The sequence below is a fragment of the Orbicella faveolata genome, unplaced genomic scaffold (assembly GCF_042242905.1).
Source record: "Orbicella faveolata isolate gen_17 unplaced genomic scaffold, um_ofav_v1 contig_36, whole genome shotgun sequence".
NCBI lineage: Eukaryota > Metazoa > Cnidaria > Anthozoa > Scleractinia > Merulinidae > Orbicella > Orbicella faveolata.
This window is the reverse complement of record NW_028301565.1, coordinates 15,676,972-15,692,500: the sequence shown is the minus strand read 5'-3', so window position 1 is coordinate 15,692,500 and position 15,529 is coordinate 15,676,972. Positions and strand designations below refer to the sequence as shown.

Sequence of the window (15,529 nt, the reverse complement as noted above, 5' to 3'; positions counted from 1 at the left end):
TCTTCGGATAAATGTTCGGAAATTTACGGAAAATGTTCGGACACGTTCGTTTGCCTTCGGAACAATTTTGGAAATCTTCGGAAAGTGATCGGAAGTCTTCGGAAAATCGTCAAAAACGCCGTCATCATTATGTCTATATAACAAAAAGAACATTACACGTTAGCTCGAAGATATGAATTTTATGTTCTCGTGGCAAGAACAACATCTCACGAGTGAGCGCAGTGAACGAGTGAGATATAGTTCTTGCCACTCCAACATAAAATTCATATCTTCTCGCCACCGTCTAATATCTTCTATAGCGTATATTTTACCTTTTACCATTTTAGTAGTTGGTGCAGGTGTTGTGGTTTCTGTTAACCAAGAAGAAAAGAGATAAAATTATAATAGCTTCAGCAAGCTCCCCATTTATTTCTACGTGCAGAAAGACATACTTACGATTTCTCGCCTTAATGATGAAATGCAACCATGATCTATCCTCTTAAACTCATTGTCATGATCTGTGGTGTTGATTACATTTTTTTGTAATAGCTCTCTGGTCAGGTCGCTACCGCATATTACTCGTAGTGCCACTACAAATAATATTGCTTTGTAGAATATCTTTGTAGAAGTGTGGTTCTTAATACAAAATGTGTTTAATCAGCTTTTTGTCATACACTTAAACAATACTTTGCATTTTTTTTCCAAATTCTTAAAGATGAAAATGTTCCATCCCCGAGAAAACAACAGGTGTCATGTTACACCTCTACAGGGTACCTCCCCATAACGGCCACCTCTCTACAACGGCCACTTTCCCTTGTCCCTAAGGTAGCCGTTGTTGAGAGGTTTGACTGTACAGAAATCATTTGGAAGAATCAGAATGCGACCTAAGTTGCCCTCTCACCTGGCTCAGTTGTTGTAACAGAGCTTGTAACAGGCGGAGTTGTTGGCACTGAAATATAGCATGCAATGAGATCATTACAGTTAGCAGCGATTCTTTGATCGTGGGTGATGTGAAATAACAACTGCAAAACCTTGTTGATACCATACCTTGCCCATTTCCACAGTAGCCAAGGTTGCACGTTACTGTTGGAGAAAGGTAATACACATAGAAGGCACCACAGTTGCGCACTAGGACTGAATTCCGCCAAGAACAACAGCTTCTCCAGTGAAAACATACATCACGTCTAACCGCTCCTTCGTGCACTGCAGGATGAGGTCCGCTAAACCATCCTGGAGCATGAGTCCCACAGTGTCTCACCGGGACACATGTGGTCGGCATCATATTCCCAGCAGGCCCCGCGAACCTGTACCAGCCTCGTGGTAATTTATCATCACACAGTGACCCCGGCTTGTCGTTGTTTGCAGATCGATTGATTGCCGTAAATGTGACGTAACTTTGACACTCTGTAAGTGCCAACAAAAATAGGCGAGGTAATTAGCCATGAATATGTTAGGTAAATAACTCTCCTAAATAGCGGTACGGTACCAGGAGCCCAGTTCATATAAATGTCTTATATGTATTTACTGACTCATCTAATCAACCTGCAGGTTATTATAACCTGTTATTATTAGCCAGTAACTCTTAGCCTGCCTGGTGATCATAAAGTACCATCCGTCAAAAACATAACACTCTCTCCATACCTAAAATGGATTATCCCTGGAGTTTATACATTGTCCGCATCATCAGTGAGTACATTATAGCTATATTAATGATGAGATAAATGCCTTACGTACCTGGTGCAGTTGGAGGTGTTGGTGGAGGTCTTGAGCTCGGAGCTAAAAGATCAAAATAGTGCTTTTCAACTCAACCTAACATCTACGCAGTGCTCTTAAAATGTCGTCAACAGCGTGGAAAAAACAAAATGATAATTTCCATTTCGTAGCGAATTTACCTGGAGTTGTAGACCTTTCAGTAGTAGCTGATGCCACGGTTGTTGTTGGTCCTGTAACAATGAGAATTGAAACCACAGTTAAATCAAATCAGTTAAGCCTCGATGATCGACAGAAGAAGAAGGTTTGTAAGGATCAAATAGTTATTTGCAGCAGGACTTCAAACATAACCGATAGACTTTGTCACTGATACCCTTAATACACTGTTTTGACTGCCTCGCCCTATTTCGGTAGCTTCGATGTGCTGGTTACGTAGTCTAAGCAAAATAGATTAAATGCGTAGTTTCGATGGTTAAGGCTAATCGGATTTCAAGCCTATAATTTACCTTTCGTCGTTCTAGTGGTCGGTACAGGTGTTGTAGTTTCTAGGAACAAATTAAGTAAGAATGGTCGTGTTAGTGAATTTCTTTTTATAAAGACAATGAAGACATCCGCTTATAGCAAAGTGCATCACGTACATTGCTTCGACTGTGCTACGTACGGCTGAAAGGAGCGAGAGCTTATATTATCATCCGTCCTGTTTATTTAGTAGTTGGTACCAGTGTTTTGTGACGTTTTTCTACTAAGAGATAACAAAATAGATTATCTATATTTACTACCATTGTCTAGGTATGAGATTATCTTGAGGTTGGATATAAATACAAGGTCATATTTTACCTCCTGTCGTTTTAGTAGTTGGTACTGGTGTTGTAGTTTCTGATAATCAAAAAGAAAAGAAGCAAATTAAAATAATAACATCGGCAAGCTCTCCGTTTATTTCTGCATGCAGAACGACATACTAAACGATCCTTCGACTTTATGTTATGATTTATCAAAATGTTGTCAATAGTGTCAAAAAAACAACAATAATTTCCTCTTCATAGTGAATTTACCTGGAGTTGTAGACCTTTCAGTGGTAGTTGATGCCATGGTTGTCGTTGGTTCTGTAACAATGGGAGTTCAAAGCAGACTTAAATCAGTTAAGCTTCCGTGATCGACAGAAGAACAATAGTTTGTAAGGCTCCGATGTACTGGTTATGTAGTCTAGGCAAAATAGATTAAGAGCATAGTTTCGATGCCTAAGGCTGAACGAATTACAAGCCTATAATGTACCTTTCGTCGTTCCAGTGGTAGATGCAGGTGTCGTGGTTTCTGGTAACAAGTAAGAATGGCTGTGTTAGTTAATTTTCTTTTTTGGTGAAGACATGTGAAGACTGACTTCCGTCGTTCAGCAAAGGGGGTTATGTACATTGTTTCGATTGTGTTAAGACTGAAAGGATATTATGTATATTACTACCATTGTCTAGATGCAAAATTATGTTGAGGTTGGAAAAGAATACAGTAAAAGTCAGTGATATACCGAGTGGTAACAAATTGATAAAAACGATATGATATCCTCACGTGTGAAGATATCATTTTTGATAACATTTTTCTTTTGTCCCTTTAACTACACTTAAATTTGTTGGTGTATGATCGAAACATCTTTGGATTTTCTTCGGTCGTCATCGGCAATCTTCGGAAAATGTTTGGAAAAGTTCGTCTGCCCTCGGAACAATTTTAGAAATCTTCGGAAAGTGATCGGAAGTCTTCGGACAATCGTCAAAAACGCCGTCATCAGTATGTCTATATAATAAAAAGAACATTACACGTTAGCTCGAAGATATGAATTTTATGTTCTCGTGGCAAGAACAACATCTCACTCGTTCACTGCGCTCACTCGTGAGACATAGTTCTTGACACTCGAACATAAAAATTCATATCTTCTCGCCACCGTGTAGTATCCTCTATACCTTATATTTTACCTTTTACCGTTTTAGTAGTTGGTGCAGGTGTTGTGGTTTCTGTTAACCAAGAAGAAAAGAAATAAAATCATAATAGCGTTAGCAGGCTCCCCATTTATTTCTGCGTGCAGAAAGACATACTTACGATTTCTCGCCTTTATGTTGGAATGCAACCATGATCTATCCTCTTAAACTCACTGGCTTTTGTCATGATCTGTGGTGTTGATTACATTTTTTTGTCGTGGCTCTCTGGTCAGGTCGCTACTGCATATTACTCGTAGTGCCACTACAAATAATATTGCTTTAGGTTTCAAGTGTTATATCTTTGTAGAAGTGTGGTACTTTATACAAAATGTGTTTAATCAGCTTTTTATCATATACTTAAACGATACTTAGTATTTTTTTTCCAAATTCTTAAAGATGAAAATGTTCCATCCCCGAGAAAACAACAGGTGTCTTGTAACACCTCTACAGGGTACCTCCCTATAACGGCCACCTCTCTGCAACGGCCACTTTCCCTTGTCCCTAAGGTAGCCGTTGTTGAGAGGTTCGACTGTACAGAAATCATTTGGAAGAATCAGAATGCGACCTAAGTTGCCCTCTCACCTGGCTCAGTTGTTGTAACAGAGCTTGTAACAGGCGGAGTTGTTGGCACTGAAATATAGCATGCAATGAGATCATTACAGTTAGCAGCGATTCTTTGATCGTGGGTGATGTGAAATAACAACTGCAAAACCTTGTTGATACCATACCTTGCCCATTTCCACAGTAGCCAAGGTTGCACGTTACTGTTGGAGAAAGGTAATACACATAGAAGGCACCACAGTTGCGCACTAGGACTGAATTCCGCCAAGAACAACAGCTTCTCCAGTGAAAACATACATCACGTCTAACCGCTCCTTCGTGCACTGCAGGATGAGGTCCGCTAAACCATCCTGGAGCATGAGTCCCACAGTGTCTCACCGGGACACATGTGGTCGGCATCATATTCCCAGCAGGCCCCGCGAACCTGTACCAGCCTCGTGGTAATTTATCATCACACAGTGACCCCGGCTTGTCGTTGTTTGCAGATCGATTGATTGCCGTAAATGTGACGTAACTTTGACACTCTGTAAGTGCCAACAAAAATAGGCGAGGTAATTAGCCATGAACATGTTAGGTAAATAACTCTCCTAAATAGCGGTACGGTACTAGGAGCCCAGTTCATATAAATGTCTTATATGTATTTACTGACTCATCTAATCAACCTGCGGGTTATTATAACATGCAGTTGGTCTGCCCTTAACGTATCAAGGCTTCATCGGCCACTTGCTACACCAACACACCGACGTTTGGGAGGTCATGGGTTTCGAATCCAGTCAAAATTTTGAATATTATTTTGCGTATGTTTTTGTTCAGGTTAGAACGGAATGGCTTAAATTGCTTGTACACTGCAAGGGTGATTCAATTCATTTCAGCAGTAAAAGACACCAGACACATTCAGATGTATTTGCGAATTTACCTGGTGGTATAGTTGGTGGCTCTGTACTCGGGAGTGATGTTGTAGGTTCTGAAAATTGACATATAACTGAAAATGATTAAGAAGTTATGAAGAAACCAATCCTCTCGTTCAGAAATGTATAAAAACAATAAAAGGAAAGAAAGAAGGAACTGATCCAGCGAAAGTAATGCTGTACGCCGTTTGGGTTACTTTTCTATGCGTGAGACTGAAGATAGACATTTAATTTAGGAAGCAAAGAAGTAAGAGTGAATAATTGGCCTCACACATTGAGACACTGAAGACACTTCTTTATCATGTGACCACGATTGCAAGTAAGTTCAAAAAGACGAGACGGTCGTTATCATGAAACAAAAATCGCTTGGGAATGTAAAAAATAGTGGAAGTTCATATTTGGGTGTAACCCTACTATTATGCATTTTGTGAATTATCTCATTACCAGGCGGAGAAGTTGTGGCTGCTATAGTGGACACAGTCACTTGAGGGCCTGAAAAAATAGAATTTTAAAATAATAATGAATGGAAACAGACAAGCAAACAAACACACACACAAAATCATTCTGTCATTTTTTTTAAAATCCTCTTTTGTTGTCGTTGTGTCGTTATTTTTTCTTTCTTTGAGTAAAGTAATTAAATAAAACACTGTTAGTAAAGAAATAAACACCTTGAACACCTAGCAAGAGAATTTGAACATGGACATTTATATTGCCTCAGCCATGCTTTTTTCTGGTTACGGCCCTGGTAAACGAACACTATTTTATAATGTTGCGCTCCTGGATCTGATTAACTACGTTAAAAACCTACTTTGGGGTATGATCTTAAACACCAGGTTCTCTCCTCTGCCTCCCAAGCCACCGAAACAGCCGGCTGAATCTCCATCGCTGTTGTAAGTTTCTGCAGCATCTTTACCACTTCTACAATGTCCAAATGACTGAAGACCAAACACTGTATAACCTTTCTCACTCGCGAGTCTAGCGCATTTTCTAGTGACTTTGCTCGGATCATACCAGTCCACCTCACCAGTTAAATCCGCTAACAGTTCCGGCAGTGGTCTGGGATCGACTTGGTTGTCTTTGAAGCATCCAACTTCTTCGTAAGAAATTTGCTGTTGATCTAAATTTAATGGTAATAGAAAATTCTGTCTGATAATTACGTTTGTGAAGGTGAAGCAGAAGCATGAACTGGCCTGTGATACTAGCCACAATTTAGAGTCTTTAGGTAAAAAAAACTTCACAGTTTATATCTTTAAGTTTAAGCAATGCAAGTAGCCCTCATTAATTTAAAAAAAAATGTTTACCTTTCGACTAATGCATAGGATAATTGGCAATACAATTGCAATCGTGTGCACTGAGTTCTCTCCAAGTGCATTATGTGGCAAAAATGCGTAAAGATTAATACTTCTGTAGCAACACAAATATCACTCATATTCTACCGAAACTTCCGGTTCCGGTTGCTTTTGCTCATGTTAGGTTACTTTGCATGTGTTTCACATTGATGGCCTCATTTAAACCATCTCAACCTCGAGGATATATGGTAGTAATAAAAAAATACCTTGTTGAGCGTCTTCCACTGAAGCATCCAGCGATGCCAACATTCTCTGCACCTCAGGCATTGTACCTAAAACAATGAGAAATGAACAACAACTACTTAATTTAACGGGGGCGCATACACAGAGCACCTAGTGACTGACAATCCTGTGGCACTCAATAAGACTAAAACACGGGGACTGTCTCATAACCCTTTCGAACAATGTAAAGGGCTGCTTAAAGTGGCTGGCACTTTCCAGCAGTTACTGCGGTATTGTACTATACTACCACTCTTTATCAAGTGGCTTTAGAGTATGATTATCACACAAATGCCTAATCATTGGTGAACAAGTTGTAGCTGCATGTAACTTCATTGATGACGTAATTGCTCACCATAGTAACAGCACAACCTGCTAAAATCCTCTTCATGTTAGCTTCATGTGCTTATGAATAAAAAACGGCTCGATGAACCACACTTTTTACTGTGTATTAACATGCTAAGAACCACCTTTTAATACGTGTCTTGTTCCTCAAACTTAAAAACAACAATGATATGCATAATTCATATGGATGCTGCTTTGGCTGAGCTCTGTTTGCTGGGTAATAAAACTCAACACTCCCAAGTGTGATATATTGGCCACAAGGTGTGGCCGTTTATTTTGATAGCAGGCTTAGAAGGAATTACAAACATACCAAGTATTAGCCCAGCAAAGGTGAGGGAGAAACCACCAGCTAATGTAGAAAATAGAGAAAATGGAGTGTGGAGGGAGAGAAAATTCCCTTCACTTACTGAGTATGCTGCACAAGAGAGATGGTGGACCACATTTAACGATATCTATATCCCGGACGACAGAAACTGCCCCAACCAAGTACTGGGTTTAGTTAGGTCACAAGCTACATAAAATCATTTATTTTGGTAAAATAAATTCCCTTTTTGCAAAGTTTAAAACAAATCTGCCGAGAGGATTCAGAGTCACCTTAAATTTCCAAAAATTAACCTATTATTTAGAGTCATCAGAAAATGACATCGCGCATTTCTCTATGGATAATACATGTATCTCACCATATTTCTCAGTATCATCACGGTCTTCACTAGTTGTCGTCAGTTCCTCATTATTTTCTATCCTTTCCAGCTCGTCTGTGATATCTACAAGAAGACGTGCAATAAAAGTTATATTCAACGGCTTTGAGGACCAGGGTGAATGGCTAAATAATACAAATTAAACAGAACGCATGTAAATTGTCGGAGAGTTTCATTTTCCTCACTGCCCATGGCCAACTCGTGTTCCAAATCTTTCTTTTCAACTTAAAAAAAATATATAGTTCTTTTACACAAGGCTTTATACCTTTCGCAGACGTATGGCAATGGGATTACAATTACTTAGTTCCCAAATTTTAAACCGTGGCCTTTATTACAGATAACTTCAAAGAGACTAATAAAGTGGGCTTAGAATATATATTTCCTGTCATTGTGGAAGCTGACTTCCATCTTCCTACTATCCTCCCCTTACGCCGAAGAAGGTGCACTTAATGTAATGGTAACATTGTTTTGCATGCACTCTTTTGGTCACCATGCTGAAATATGTTGCAAGATGTTAGATGTTGCTAGTGCAGCATTGTTGCAATATGCTATGTCCGTTACGTTCAGTTGGGCTTTGGAAAGGCACCTTCTTGGTTGTTAAAGTCCTCCAATGATTCCAAAAGTGTGCTGATGTCGCTAGTTGTCGCTATCGGAAAAATACAGAAGCACAAACGTGTCACTTAGTTGTTCTGTACGGGTCCGCAAATGATCCCAGGACCGCAAATGATCCCGGACCGCAAATGATCCCCAAATTGGACCGGAAATGATCCCGGACCGGAAATGATCTCCATATTGGACCGCAAATGATCCCGATCAAAAAATAAGGAATGGCATGGATTTATATCAGAGGAAGGTGAGAACATGTACAAAAATAATGAACTAAAAAACTTATGTTATCATTTAACAAAAAAATATTCCACAGTTGCTGTTTTGTTCTTCGAAGGGTACAGATCGTTTTCGCTGTCACGCAATAAAAAAATAATAATAAATCGAAAACCAGCCAATGGAAAAAGCTAAGAGATTGTAATGTACGTTATAGAAGATAACTAAATAAGGCACTTCTCCAAGTTTTAAGCCTGTGCGTTTTCCCAAACTTCAGATATTCATCGTAAATGTTTCCCAGAAATTTACACTGCCCAGTAAGAAAACGCCATGTTGGTGTACATCTGTGGTACACCAATATGGCGGCCGGAATATAGTTTAAAATCTGGAACTTATTTTGGCTTTCTAGGCGACTGATTATCAGTACTAAACAAACAAGCAATAACATAAGCCCTTTTTCTAATGTTCTAACTTCTAAAAAGGCTCAAAATCATGAGATAAGTATATTCAACAAACTCGATCGTAGCCTTGAGTCACGCAACCTCCATAACCCTGAAATTCAAAATGCTCTGGTTTCCAAACGAAGCACGCTAATTGTAAACAGATATAGGTATACCGCCTCTTATGCCTGATGAGGATAAAAACACGTCACGTGAAGACGATCTATTGAATTAGAAGTCTTACAAAAATACATACTTGTAAACATTCTCGAAATCCCGGTGGCGATAGTATCAAACATCTATCAAACAGCTAATTAACCGCGCGGCCATGGGCCGAGCGCGGTTCTAGGTTTACCCGTGGTTTATTATTTTTTTTTGTATTTTTTTTGTCGGTGACCAGACGCAGACCTCCGCTCGGCCAAACTTTGAGTCACGCAACGTGTGATGTTTTTCCGCCAGAAGCTGTTAAAACATAAACACACGAACAATTTTACGGATATTGTTTTCTTTTTTGTGGGTAAAATATATTTTCTTTTCGCTTTATCAAAACGTTGGATTTAAAGGGAATAATAAATACGCTGAAAAAAGGTATTACGTCAGCCATGGAATGCGCTGACGTTGCAGCTTTCACTTTCGCTACGTGACAAATAAGATCGTGTTTACTTTGCAAGTTTATTTCGGCAGAAGCGACGATGATTAATTTATTTGTAATTTTGCGAGTATTTCTTGCGGTTTTAGGCAAATGAAGTAAATCCTTTGACTGTTTCATCGCAGCGAGTTCATAGATCGGAAAGAAAATTAAATGTTTGGAACCCAAGCAAAGAACGTGTCAGAACGTGCAAAGATTACGTCATTGATAGGGAAATAACCACCGTACTAAAGATAGCCGTAGATAACGCAATTCTTGAATTATGTGACTCGTGTGACTTCTTTGCTAACCCTTAACTCAAGGGAAAAAAACAATTAAATTTAATCGTGACTTTAAAGAAAGAAAGCGGTTTGTAATAGTGTTCGTATCTTCATGCCCATACATATCCCGAAGAAAGTTCCAGATTAAGACTATTACGTCATCGGAGATGTCACAACGGCTACGACTGATGGTGCGATAATAGAGTTTATGTTGATCAAGTGCTGTGATGTCTACAGTAATCAATGAATCATCAAAGATTGCTTTGGAATATGCACTGCGTTGCGACTGTAGCACTAAGAAAACAGTTAAATTTTAAAAGCGCGGTTATAAGATCTAACAGATCTTCTTGTTGTCAAAACGAAGAGCAAGCCTTGGCCTTGCGTGGTCATGAAGCTGAAGTTCATAATTATAGCTTGGAATTTTGGTTTCTTAGAATACTCAAGTAGTCATTTCCGAGGAATTAAAGCCAAAATACGACCAAGGAAAAATTACAAAACAAATTTGTTCAAATTTCCAGTGCTACCTGGGGACCACTAGGTGTTTTACAGAGTAATGAAGCGTTGTAGCCGGCGTTGTAGGCTTGTAGGTCTACTCAGGTGCAGCGTCTTCATTAATAGTTGCTTCATGGTTAGATTTTAGTTTAAAACTTTAGACGAGTGGCGCTAATGGCTGATAAAATGTGATTTAACTATAACACCGAATTATCAATGTTTAACAAAGGAGGATATGTAGCGTATGCTGCATTGATCATAATTTTACTGAGAATTGTAAAGAAATGCAAGCCAAGTCGTGTTTTGATGATTGAGTGGTGATATTCATAACATCGTAGTTAGCGACAAAATTTAGTCGAAAGTATGAAAAAAAAGCAAGTTGTAAGCCATTATAATTATAAGATGGCTTTAATGAAAACATCGGCATTCACGTACGCCAATTCCCTATTTACACCATCCCACCATCCATGTCATTTCTTATTTTTTGATCGGGATCATTTGCGGTCCAATATGGGGATCATTTGCGGTCCGGGATCATTTGCGGTCCGGGATCATTTGCGGTCCGGGATCATTTGCGGTCCGGGATCATTTGCGGTCCGGGATCATTTGCGGTCCGGGATCATTTGCGGTCCGGGATCATTTGCGGTCCGGGATCATTTGCGGTCCGGGATCATTTGCGGTCCGGGATCATTTGCGGTCCGGGATCATTTGCGGTCCGGGATCATTTGCGGTCCGGGATCATTTGCGGTCCGGGATCATTTGCGGTCCGGGATCATTTGCGGTCCGGGATCATTTGCGGTCCGGGATCATTTGCGGTCCGGGATCATTTGCGGTCCGGGATCATTTGCGGTCCTGGGATCATTTGCGGAACCCCCCCCCCCCCCCCCCCCGTACAGTTCCTCTATTCATGATTGATGTTCATAAACAAAAAATGTATTTATCCGACAACGGACTTATGATAGGAAGCTGATAGCAGTAGATTGAGTGAATGGATATTTGGGTGACTTAATGTTTTGTATTTCTTTGCGAATAAAAAGAGACAAAAACAAAAACAAATGTGTTACATCAATACTTTTAAAACTTTGATTTCTAGTGTTTCGAATTTGACCAAAATCGTACAATTCATTTGAAACTCCAAAGTTCTCATTCTTTTCATTCATTAAATTTTCAAAGGGAAAGTCTCACTTACTGACTACTTAGTTTAATAGTTTTCCAAATATTTTTTCCCAGACCGTTAGGGGATTGAAAAACTGTTACAATTTTTGCATAGTATCTGTGGCTGTTGGCGATATGATTGTAACCTGATGTTTTATAGTCATCGTCTAACATCCGTTGATCCACAGTAGGAAAGTGTATTAACAGTACGCATTATTTTGTTCGTAAACAAGTGCTGGTAACTGTAAGAGTATCAAAAGCATAATATGCATTAAAGGAATTGAAATTCAAAATCAAGACAATCAAAGGCTCTAGATACTTTGCTGACAGGCACGGATGGAGAGCAATACAGTCTATCGCAATATTGGTTTTTTTTTTTTTTTTTTTCACGAGTAGAGTAATGCCAATATGCACGTACGAGAGCCAACATCGGTTCTACTCAGGACATTTTGCTAAATCTCCTAATCTGCGGTCGTATCAGAGTTAATTAAAACAAAACATTGAGCCACTAACGATAAACTGTCAACCCCTTTTATCGAATTGACAACAAAAAACTGTCACATATGCATGACTCTGTCATTCCACACTACTCACACCGTGCGTGACTTCAGTTATATTTTAGGCGGGAAATTAAAATGCTAATGTAACGTATTAACCTGGTCACTAAACATTAATTTTGCACCTAAAACTTTACATGGCCTGAGTGAGAAATTCATTAGTGGCCAGTTTAACAGAGGAATGTATGAAATTTCCCTGCATCAGTGCATGTAAGACAGAGAGCCTTCCACAAATATTTTTAGCGTCGGTTTGATTTAACTGCTACAGTGGCATTAACTTTAAAGAGGGACGGACTGCTCGTAGTTTGTTTCGTAAATTATTATAAAATGAGTCACAGGAACAAAGTTATGGATCGGTAAGAAGGAATTGTTAAATATTACCAAAAATGTAGGGATGATTCTAACCATAGCACGGAATGGTAAGACTATAATAACCGTATTACATACTGATAGTGACCCACACTAAGCAAACCGTTTGTTTGAAGCATGACATGAGTATTAGAGTAGGAAATATCAGATACTACAATTCAAATGTCAGTGAAACCTTACCTTCTTGAGCGAAAGAACAACGAAGTGACAGCAGAAGAATGAAAATTTGAACACGCATCTTATCTTCACCAGACGAGAAAAAAGTGGCGCGATTTGTAGGGTTATGAATGTGGTCTTGGCCTTGAAGCGAGTTACATTACATGGATGGCAATCGGAACTAAAAACATGTCAATGGTTTGTTGCTGTAATGGAAGGTATATATCAGCTTTATCGGATATACGATACGCGTTATGACCCTAAATGGCCAAATGGCTACTTCCGGCGTGATGTCACGCTCTGTAAAAGAAAGTAAAAAATAGAAAAAGATGAACTATGGACATCATAATACTTTAATGAATGGTTCTCTGTTAAAGCAGAGCAAATAAAAGATGTCATCACACAGTTTTCATGCTATTTTCATAAATATTGAAATAAAAATTTGGTCAATTATTTATCAAAGGAAACATTTGCTCACAAGGCCTTATCTGATTAAGATTTTTACTGCTAACCCTCTTGAGCAAAAAGGAAAAATGTTATTTTACCTTATACAAATAAATACGCTGAGACGTTTTTCTCATTCTTTTCTGGACAAAACGCTTGAACTTAATTACGACCAGACTACTGCAATATGGAGGGCACAACAACTACTCAATTTGACTTTTCGCTGCTTAATTTTCACAAAAACGTTTGTCTGACCATATGCGGATAACAAGTCTTTTGTTGCCTTAATTTAACAAATCTATCGTCGTTGTATTCCACTTTCTCGATATATTTTATGTAACAATGAGACTAGATCTTTAAATAGAATCCGGAAAAATTCATGATTATTGCTTACGCACTGGAACACACCTAGCAATGGGATGAGGATAGCAACGTTAAAACAAAGAAGAACGAGAACGTCATTTGCGAAATAGATACGTAAGTGTAGCGTGTGTTTCGTTGATTTGAAGTCAAAAAAAAAATTGATATTAAAATCTGTATGTTAGGCTAAACAAACAATTAGTTCAGTGACCCTCCCATATACTCGAAATATTTGCATTTCCGTCGAGTGAAAGTTCAGGCTACATTGAATATGGAAGTTCAAGAGTGTCACTCTGACAACAAAAAACAATATTTGTTGGATTTCCCTCTAAAACTTATTCAGGAAACTTTAACTACTAACCTCCTGATTAGAATACAATAGCCAGCGAGCAAGATCTCTTTGAATAGGGGGTGGGAGAAGATGATATGATCGACATTTGTTTAGCAACAAAATTATGCATACTGTATATTTTCTCACAATTGCAAGCTGACTTTCAGTCTTTTCAGGCCTTGTAAGGTATAAACAGGAAAAAAAATCAGTACATATACTTAATTTGTTGCCATTTTCTGACAATTTGTGTGGCCTCGAAATATCACAGCATGTTTCAGTTTTAGCTATATACAGTGAAACGGGAAGTACGCAGTGTATGATCTAAGTTGCAATTTCGGCAGTCATGGCTTATTGGTTCATACACTAGACTCCAGATCAAGACGTCCTGCTTCACTTGGACCAGCCCCACAGGAATTTCCAGTTCCTCCCTCCACCCAGGGGTATAAATGGACACTACATAGGGAATAGACCAATTTCGATATATTAAAATTCAGCCTAAAACAATAGACCTCAGTACGAGGCTTCAGGGAATAACTGCAGAGTTTGTGGGGTTTATTCCCCGGAGCCTCGTGCTGAGGTCTATTGTTTCAGGCTGAATTTTAATATATCGAAATTGGTCTATTGTTGCAGCAACCTAGCAAAATACTGGGAGGGGAGGGAGAGTGGGTTGGCACGTTGGATGAGTTGGTTATTCGCGATAAACTAGTATCATATCCTATCTCAAGTATATTTCTTGTGACAGAAACCAGTAAGGGACATGCAAGCTGCAGAACATTAATTAATGGCCACGAGCCCCGCTTATCCGATCCATTTTTTTTCTTTTTCGCGGGAATAATGATTTCCTTTAGAGTGGAGACAAATCGCTGCAACTGTTTTCTGATAGGGAAGCGATATTGGAAATATCAGTCGGAAAACACTGCAATTACTTTGCATTACGATGCACTAAATAACATATCGTCAACTGCTGTTTATTTAGCTGTTATTTCAAGTAATCGTAAAGTGGTAATGACCAACACTAGCCGTTCGTAAAACATGTTGAATGCATCCTTATGCATCCTATGGTACGCTCGGGCTGGAAGAGTCCGAGCGCTGCTAAAAGGGGTGAAAATGAACTGGTTGAGTGTGAAGTGACCGAGCCGGTGGGCTTGGGACGGGGGATTGGGCGTCTTCCCACCCTCTTTCTCCCTCCCCCCCCCCCCCCCTCCCCCAATGACGGGACGCACGGAACTTCTACTGGAAGTATCGCAGAGAAATGGTAGGAAATTTTCCTAGCATTCCTTATATCCTCTCACTAGGGTTCTTCGTCTTGCGGCCAGGGAAGGCGTCATAATCTGTTTCAGTGACATGTCGATGATATTAAGGTGGTATGGTACCCTCAATATGGATCAAAAAGTTTGTTTAAATATGGTGAAGAAAGATCACTTGTGTGCTATTGCACTCAAGAAGAGAAATTAAATTTCTAGAGTTTTACTCAAAATGGTTGCTCTGGAAACCAGCCACAGCCTTTTGAAGAGTGTTTTATAGTATTGACGCCAACACTTCCAGCTCTTTTACAAAACAAGATTTGACTGTCAAATAAGTATATCATGTAAGTTTCTGTTTTGTTCTGTGATATGAACCTAAGTTTTGACAGTTAACTCTTATTTTCAGTGCTTTTCACAGCTTTATTTGGAAGTAACCTTATTTTTTACCACACCCAGTGGACAAATCATCTCATGTCACGTGACAGACCTTAAAATGTTACGATTTTTTGGTTTATAT

At 39.2% G+C, this 15,529-nt stretch overlaps 1 protein-coding gene across 11 annotated transcripts in view; it reads right to left on the bottom strand.

Annotated features, from left to right (window-relative positions):
• The window catches only part of LOC110055964 (uncharacterized), a 29,539-nt gene extending 16,594 nt beyond the window's left edge, over positions 1–12,945 (bottom strand). For 2 of the 11 annotated variants that reach the window (XM_089274465.1, XM_089274467.1), the window contains exons 1-19: positions 12,658–12,945; positions 8,320–8,379; positions 7,716–7,799; positions 6,678–6,743; positions 5,931–6,239; positions 5,567–5,614; positions 5,131–5,178; positions 4,382–4,738; positions 4,236–4,283; positions 3,651–3,689; positions 2,962–3,000; positions 2,742–2,792; positions 2,527–2,565; positions 2,196–2,234; positions 1,872–1,922; positions 1,714–1,755; positions 1,027–1,383; positions 881–928; positions 312–350 (exon numbers count right to left, since the gene is read on the bottom strand). In XM_089274465.1, the coding sequence (XP_089130591.1) occupies positions 312–350; positions 881–928; positions 1,027–1,383; positions 1,714–1,755; positions 1,872–1,922; positions 2,196–2,234; positions 2,527–2,565; positions 2,742–2,792; positions 2,962–3,000; positions 3,651–3,689; positions 4,236–4,283; positions 4,382–4,738; positions 5,131–5,178; positions 5,567–5,614; positions 5,931–6,239; positions 6,678–6,743; positions 7,716–7,799; positions 8,320–8,379; positions 12,658–12,715 (1,822 nt within the window). In that variant the 5' untranslated portion in view covers positions 12,716–12,945. Of the gene's footprint in view, positions 1–311; positions 351–880; positions 929–1,026; positions 1,384–1,713; positions 1,756–1,871; positions 1,923–2,195; positions 2,235–2,526; positions 2,566–2,741; positions 2,793–2,961; positions 3,001–3,650; positions 3,690–4,235; positions 4,284–4,381; positions 4,739–5,130; positions 5,179–5,566; positions 5,615–5,930; positions 6,240–6,677; positions 6,744–7,715; positions 7,800–8,319; positions 8,380–9,251; positions 10,631–12,657 lie in introns of those variants that run through there. The other 9 variants (XM_089274466.1, XM_089274469.1, XM_089274468.1 and 6 more) reach the window with 9 other exon arrangements.
• Positions 12,946–15,529: the final 2,584 nt, after the last annotated feature.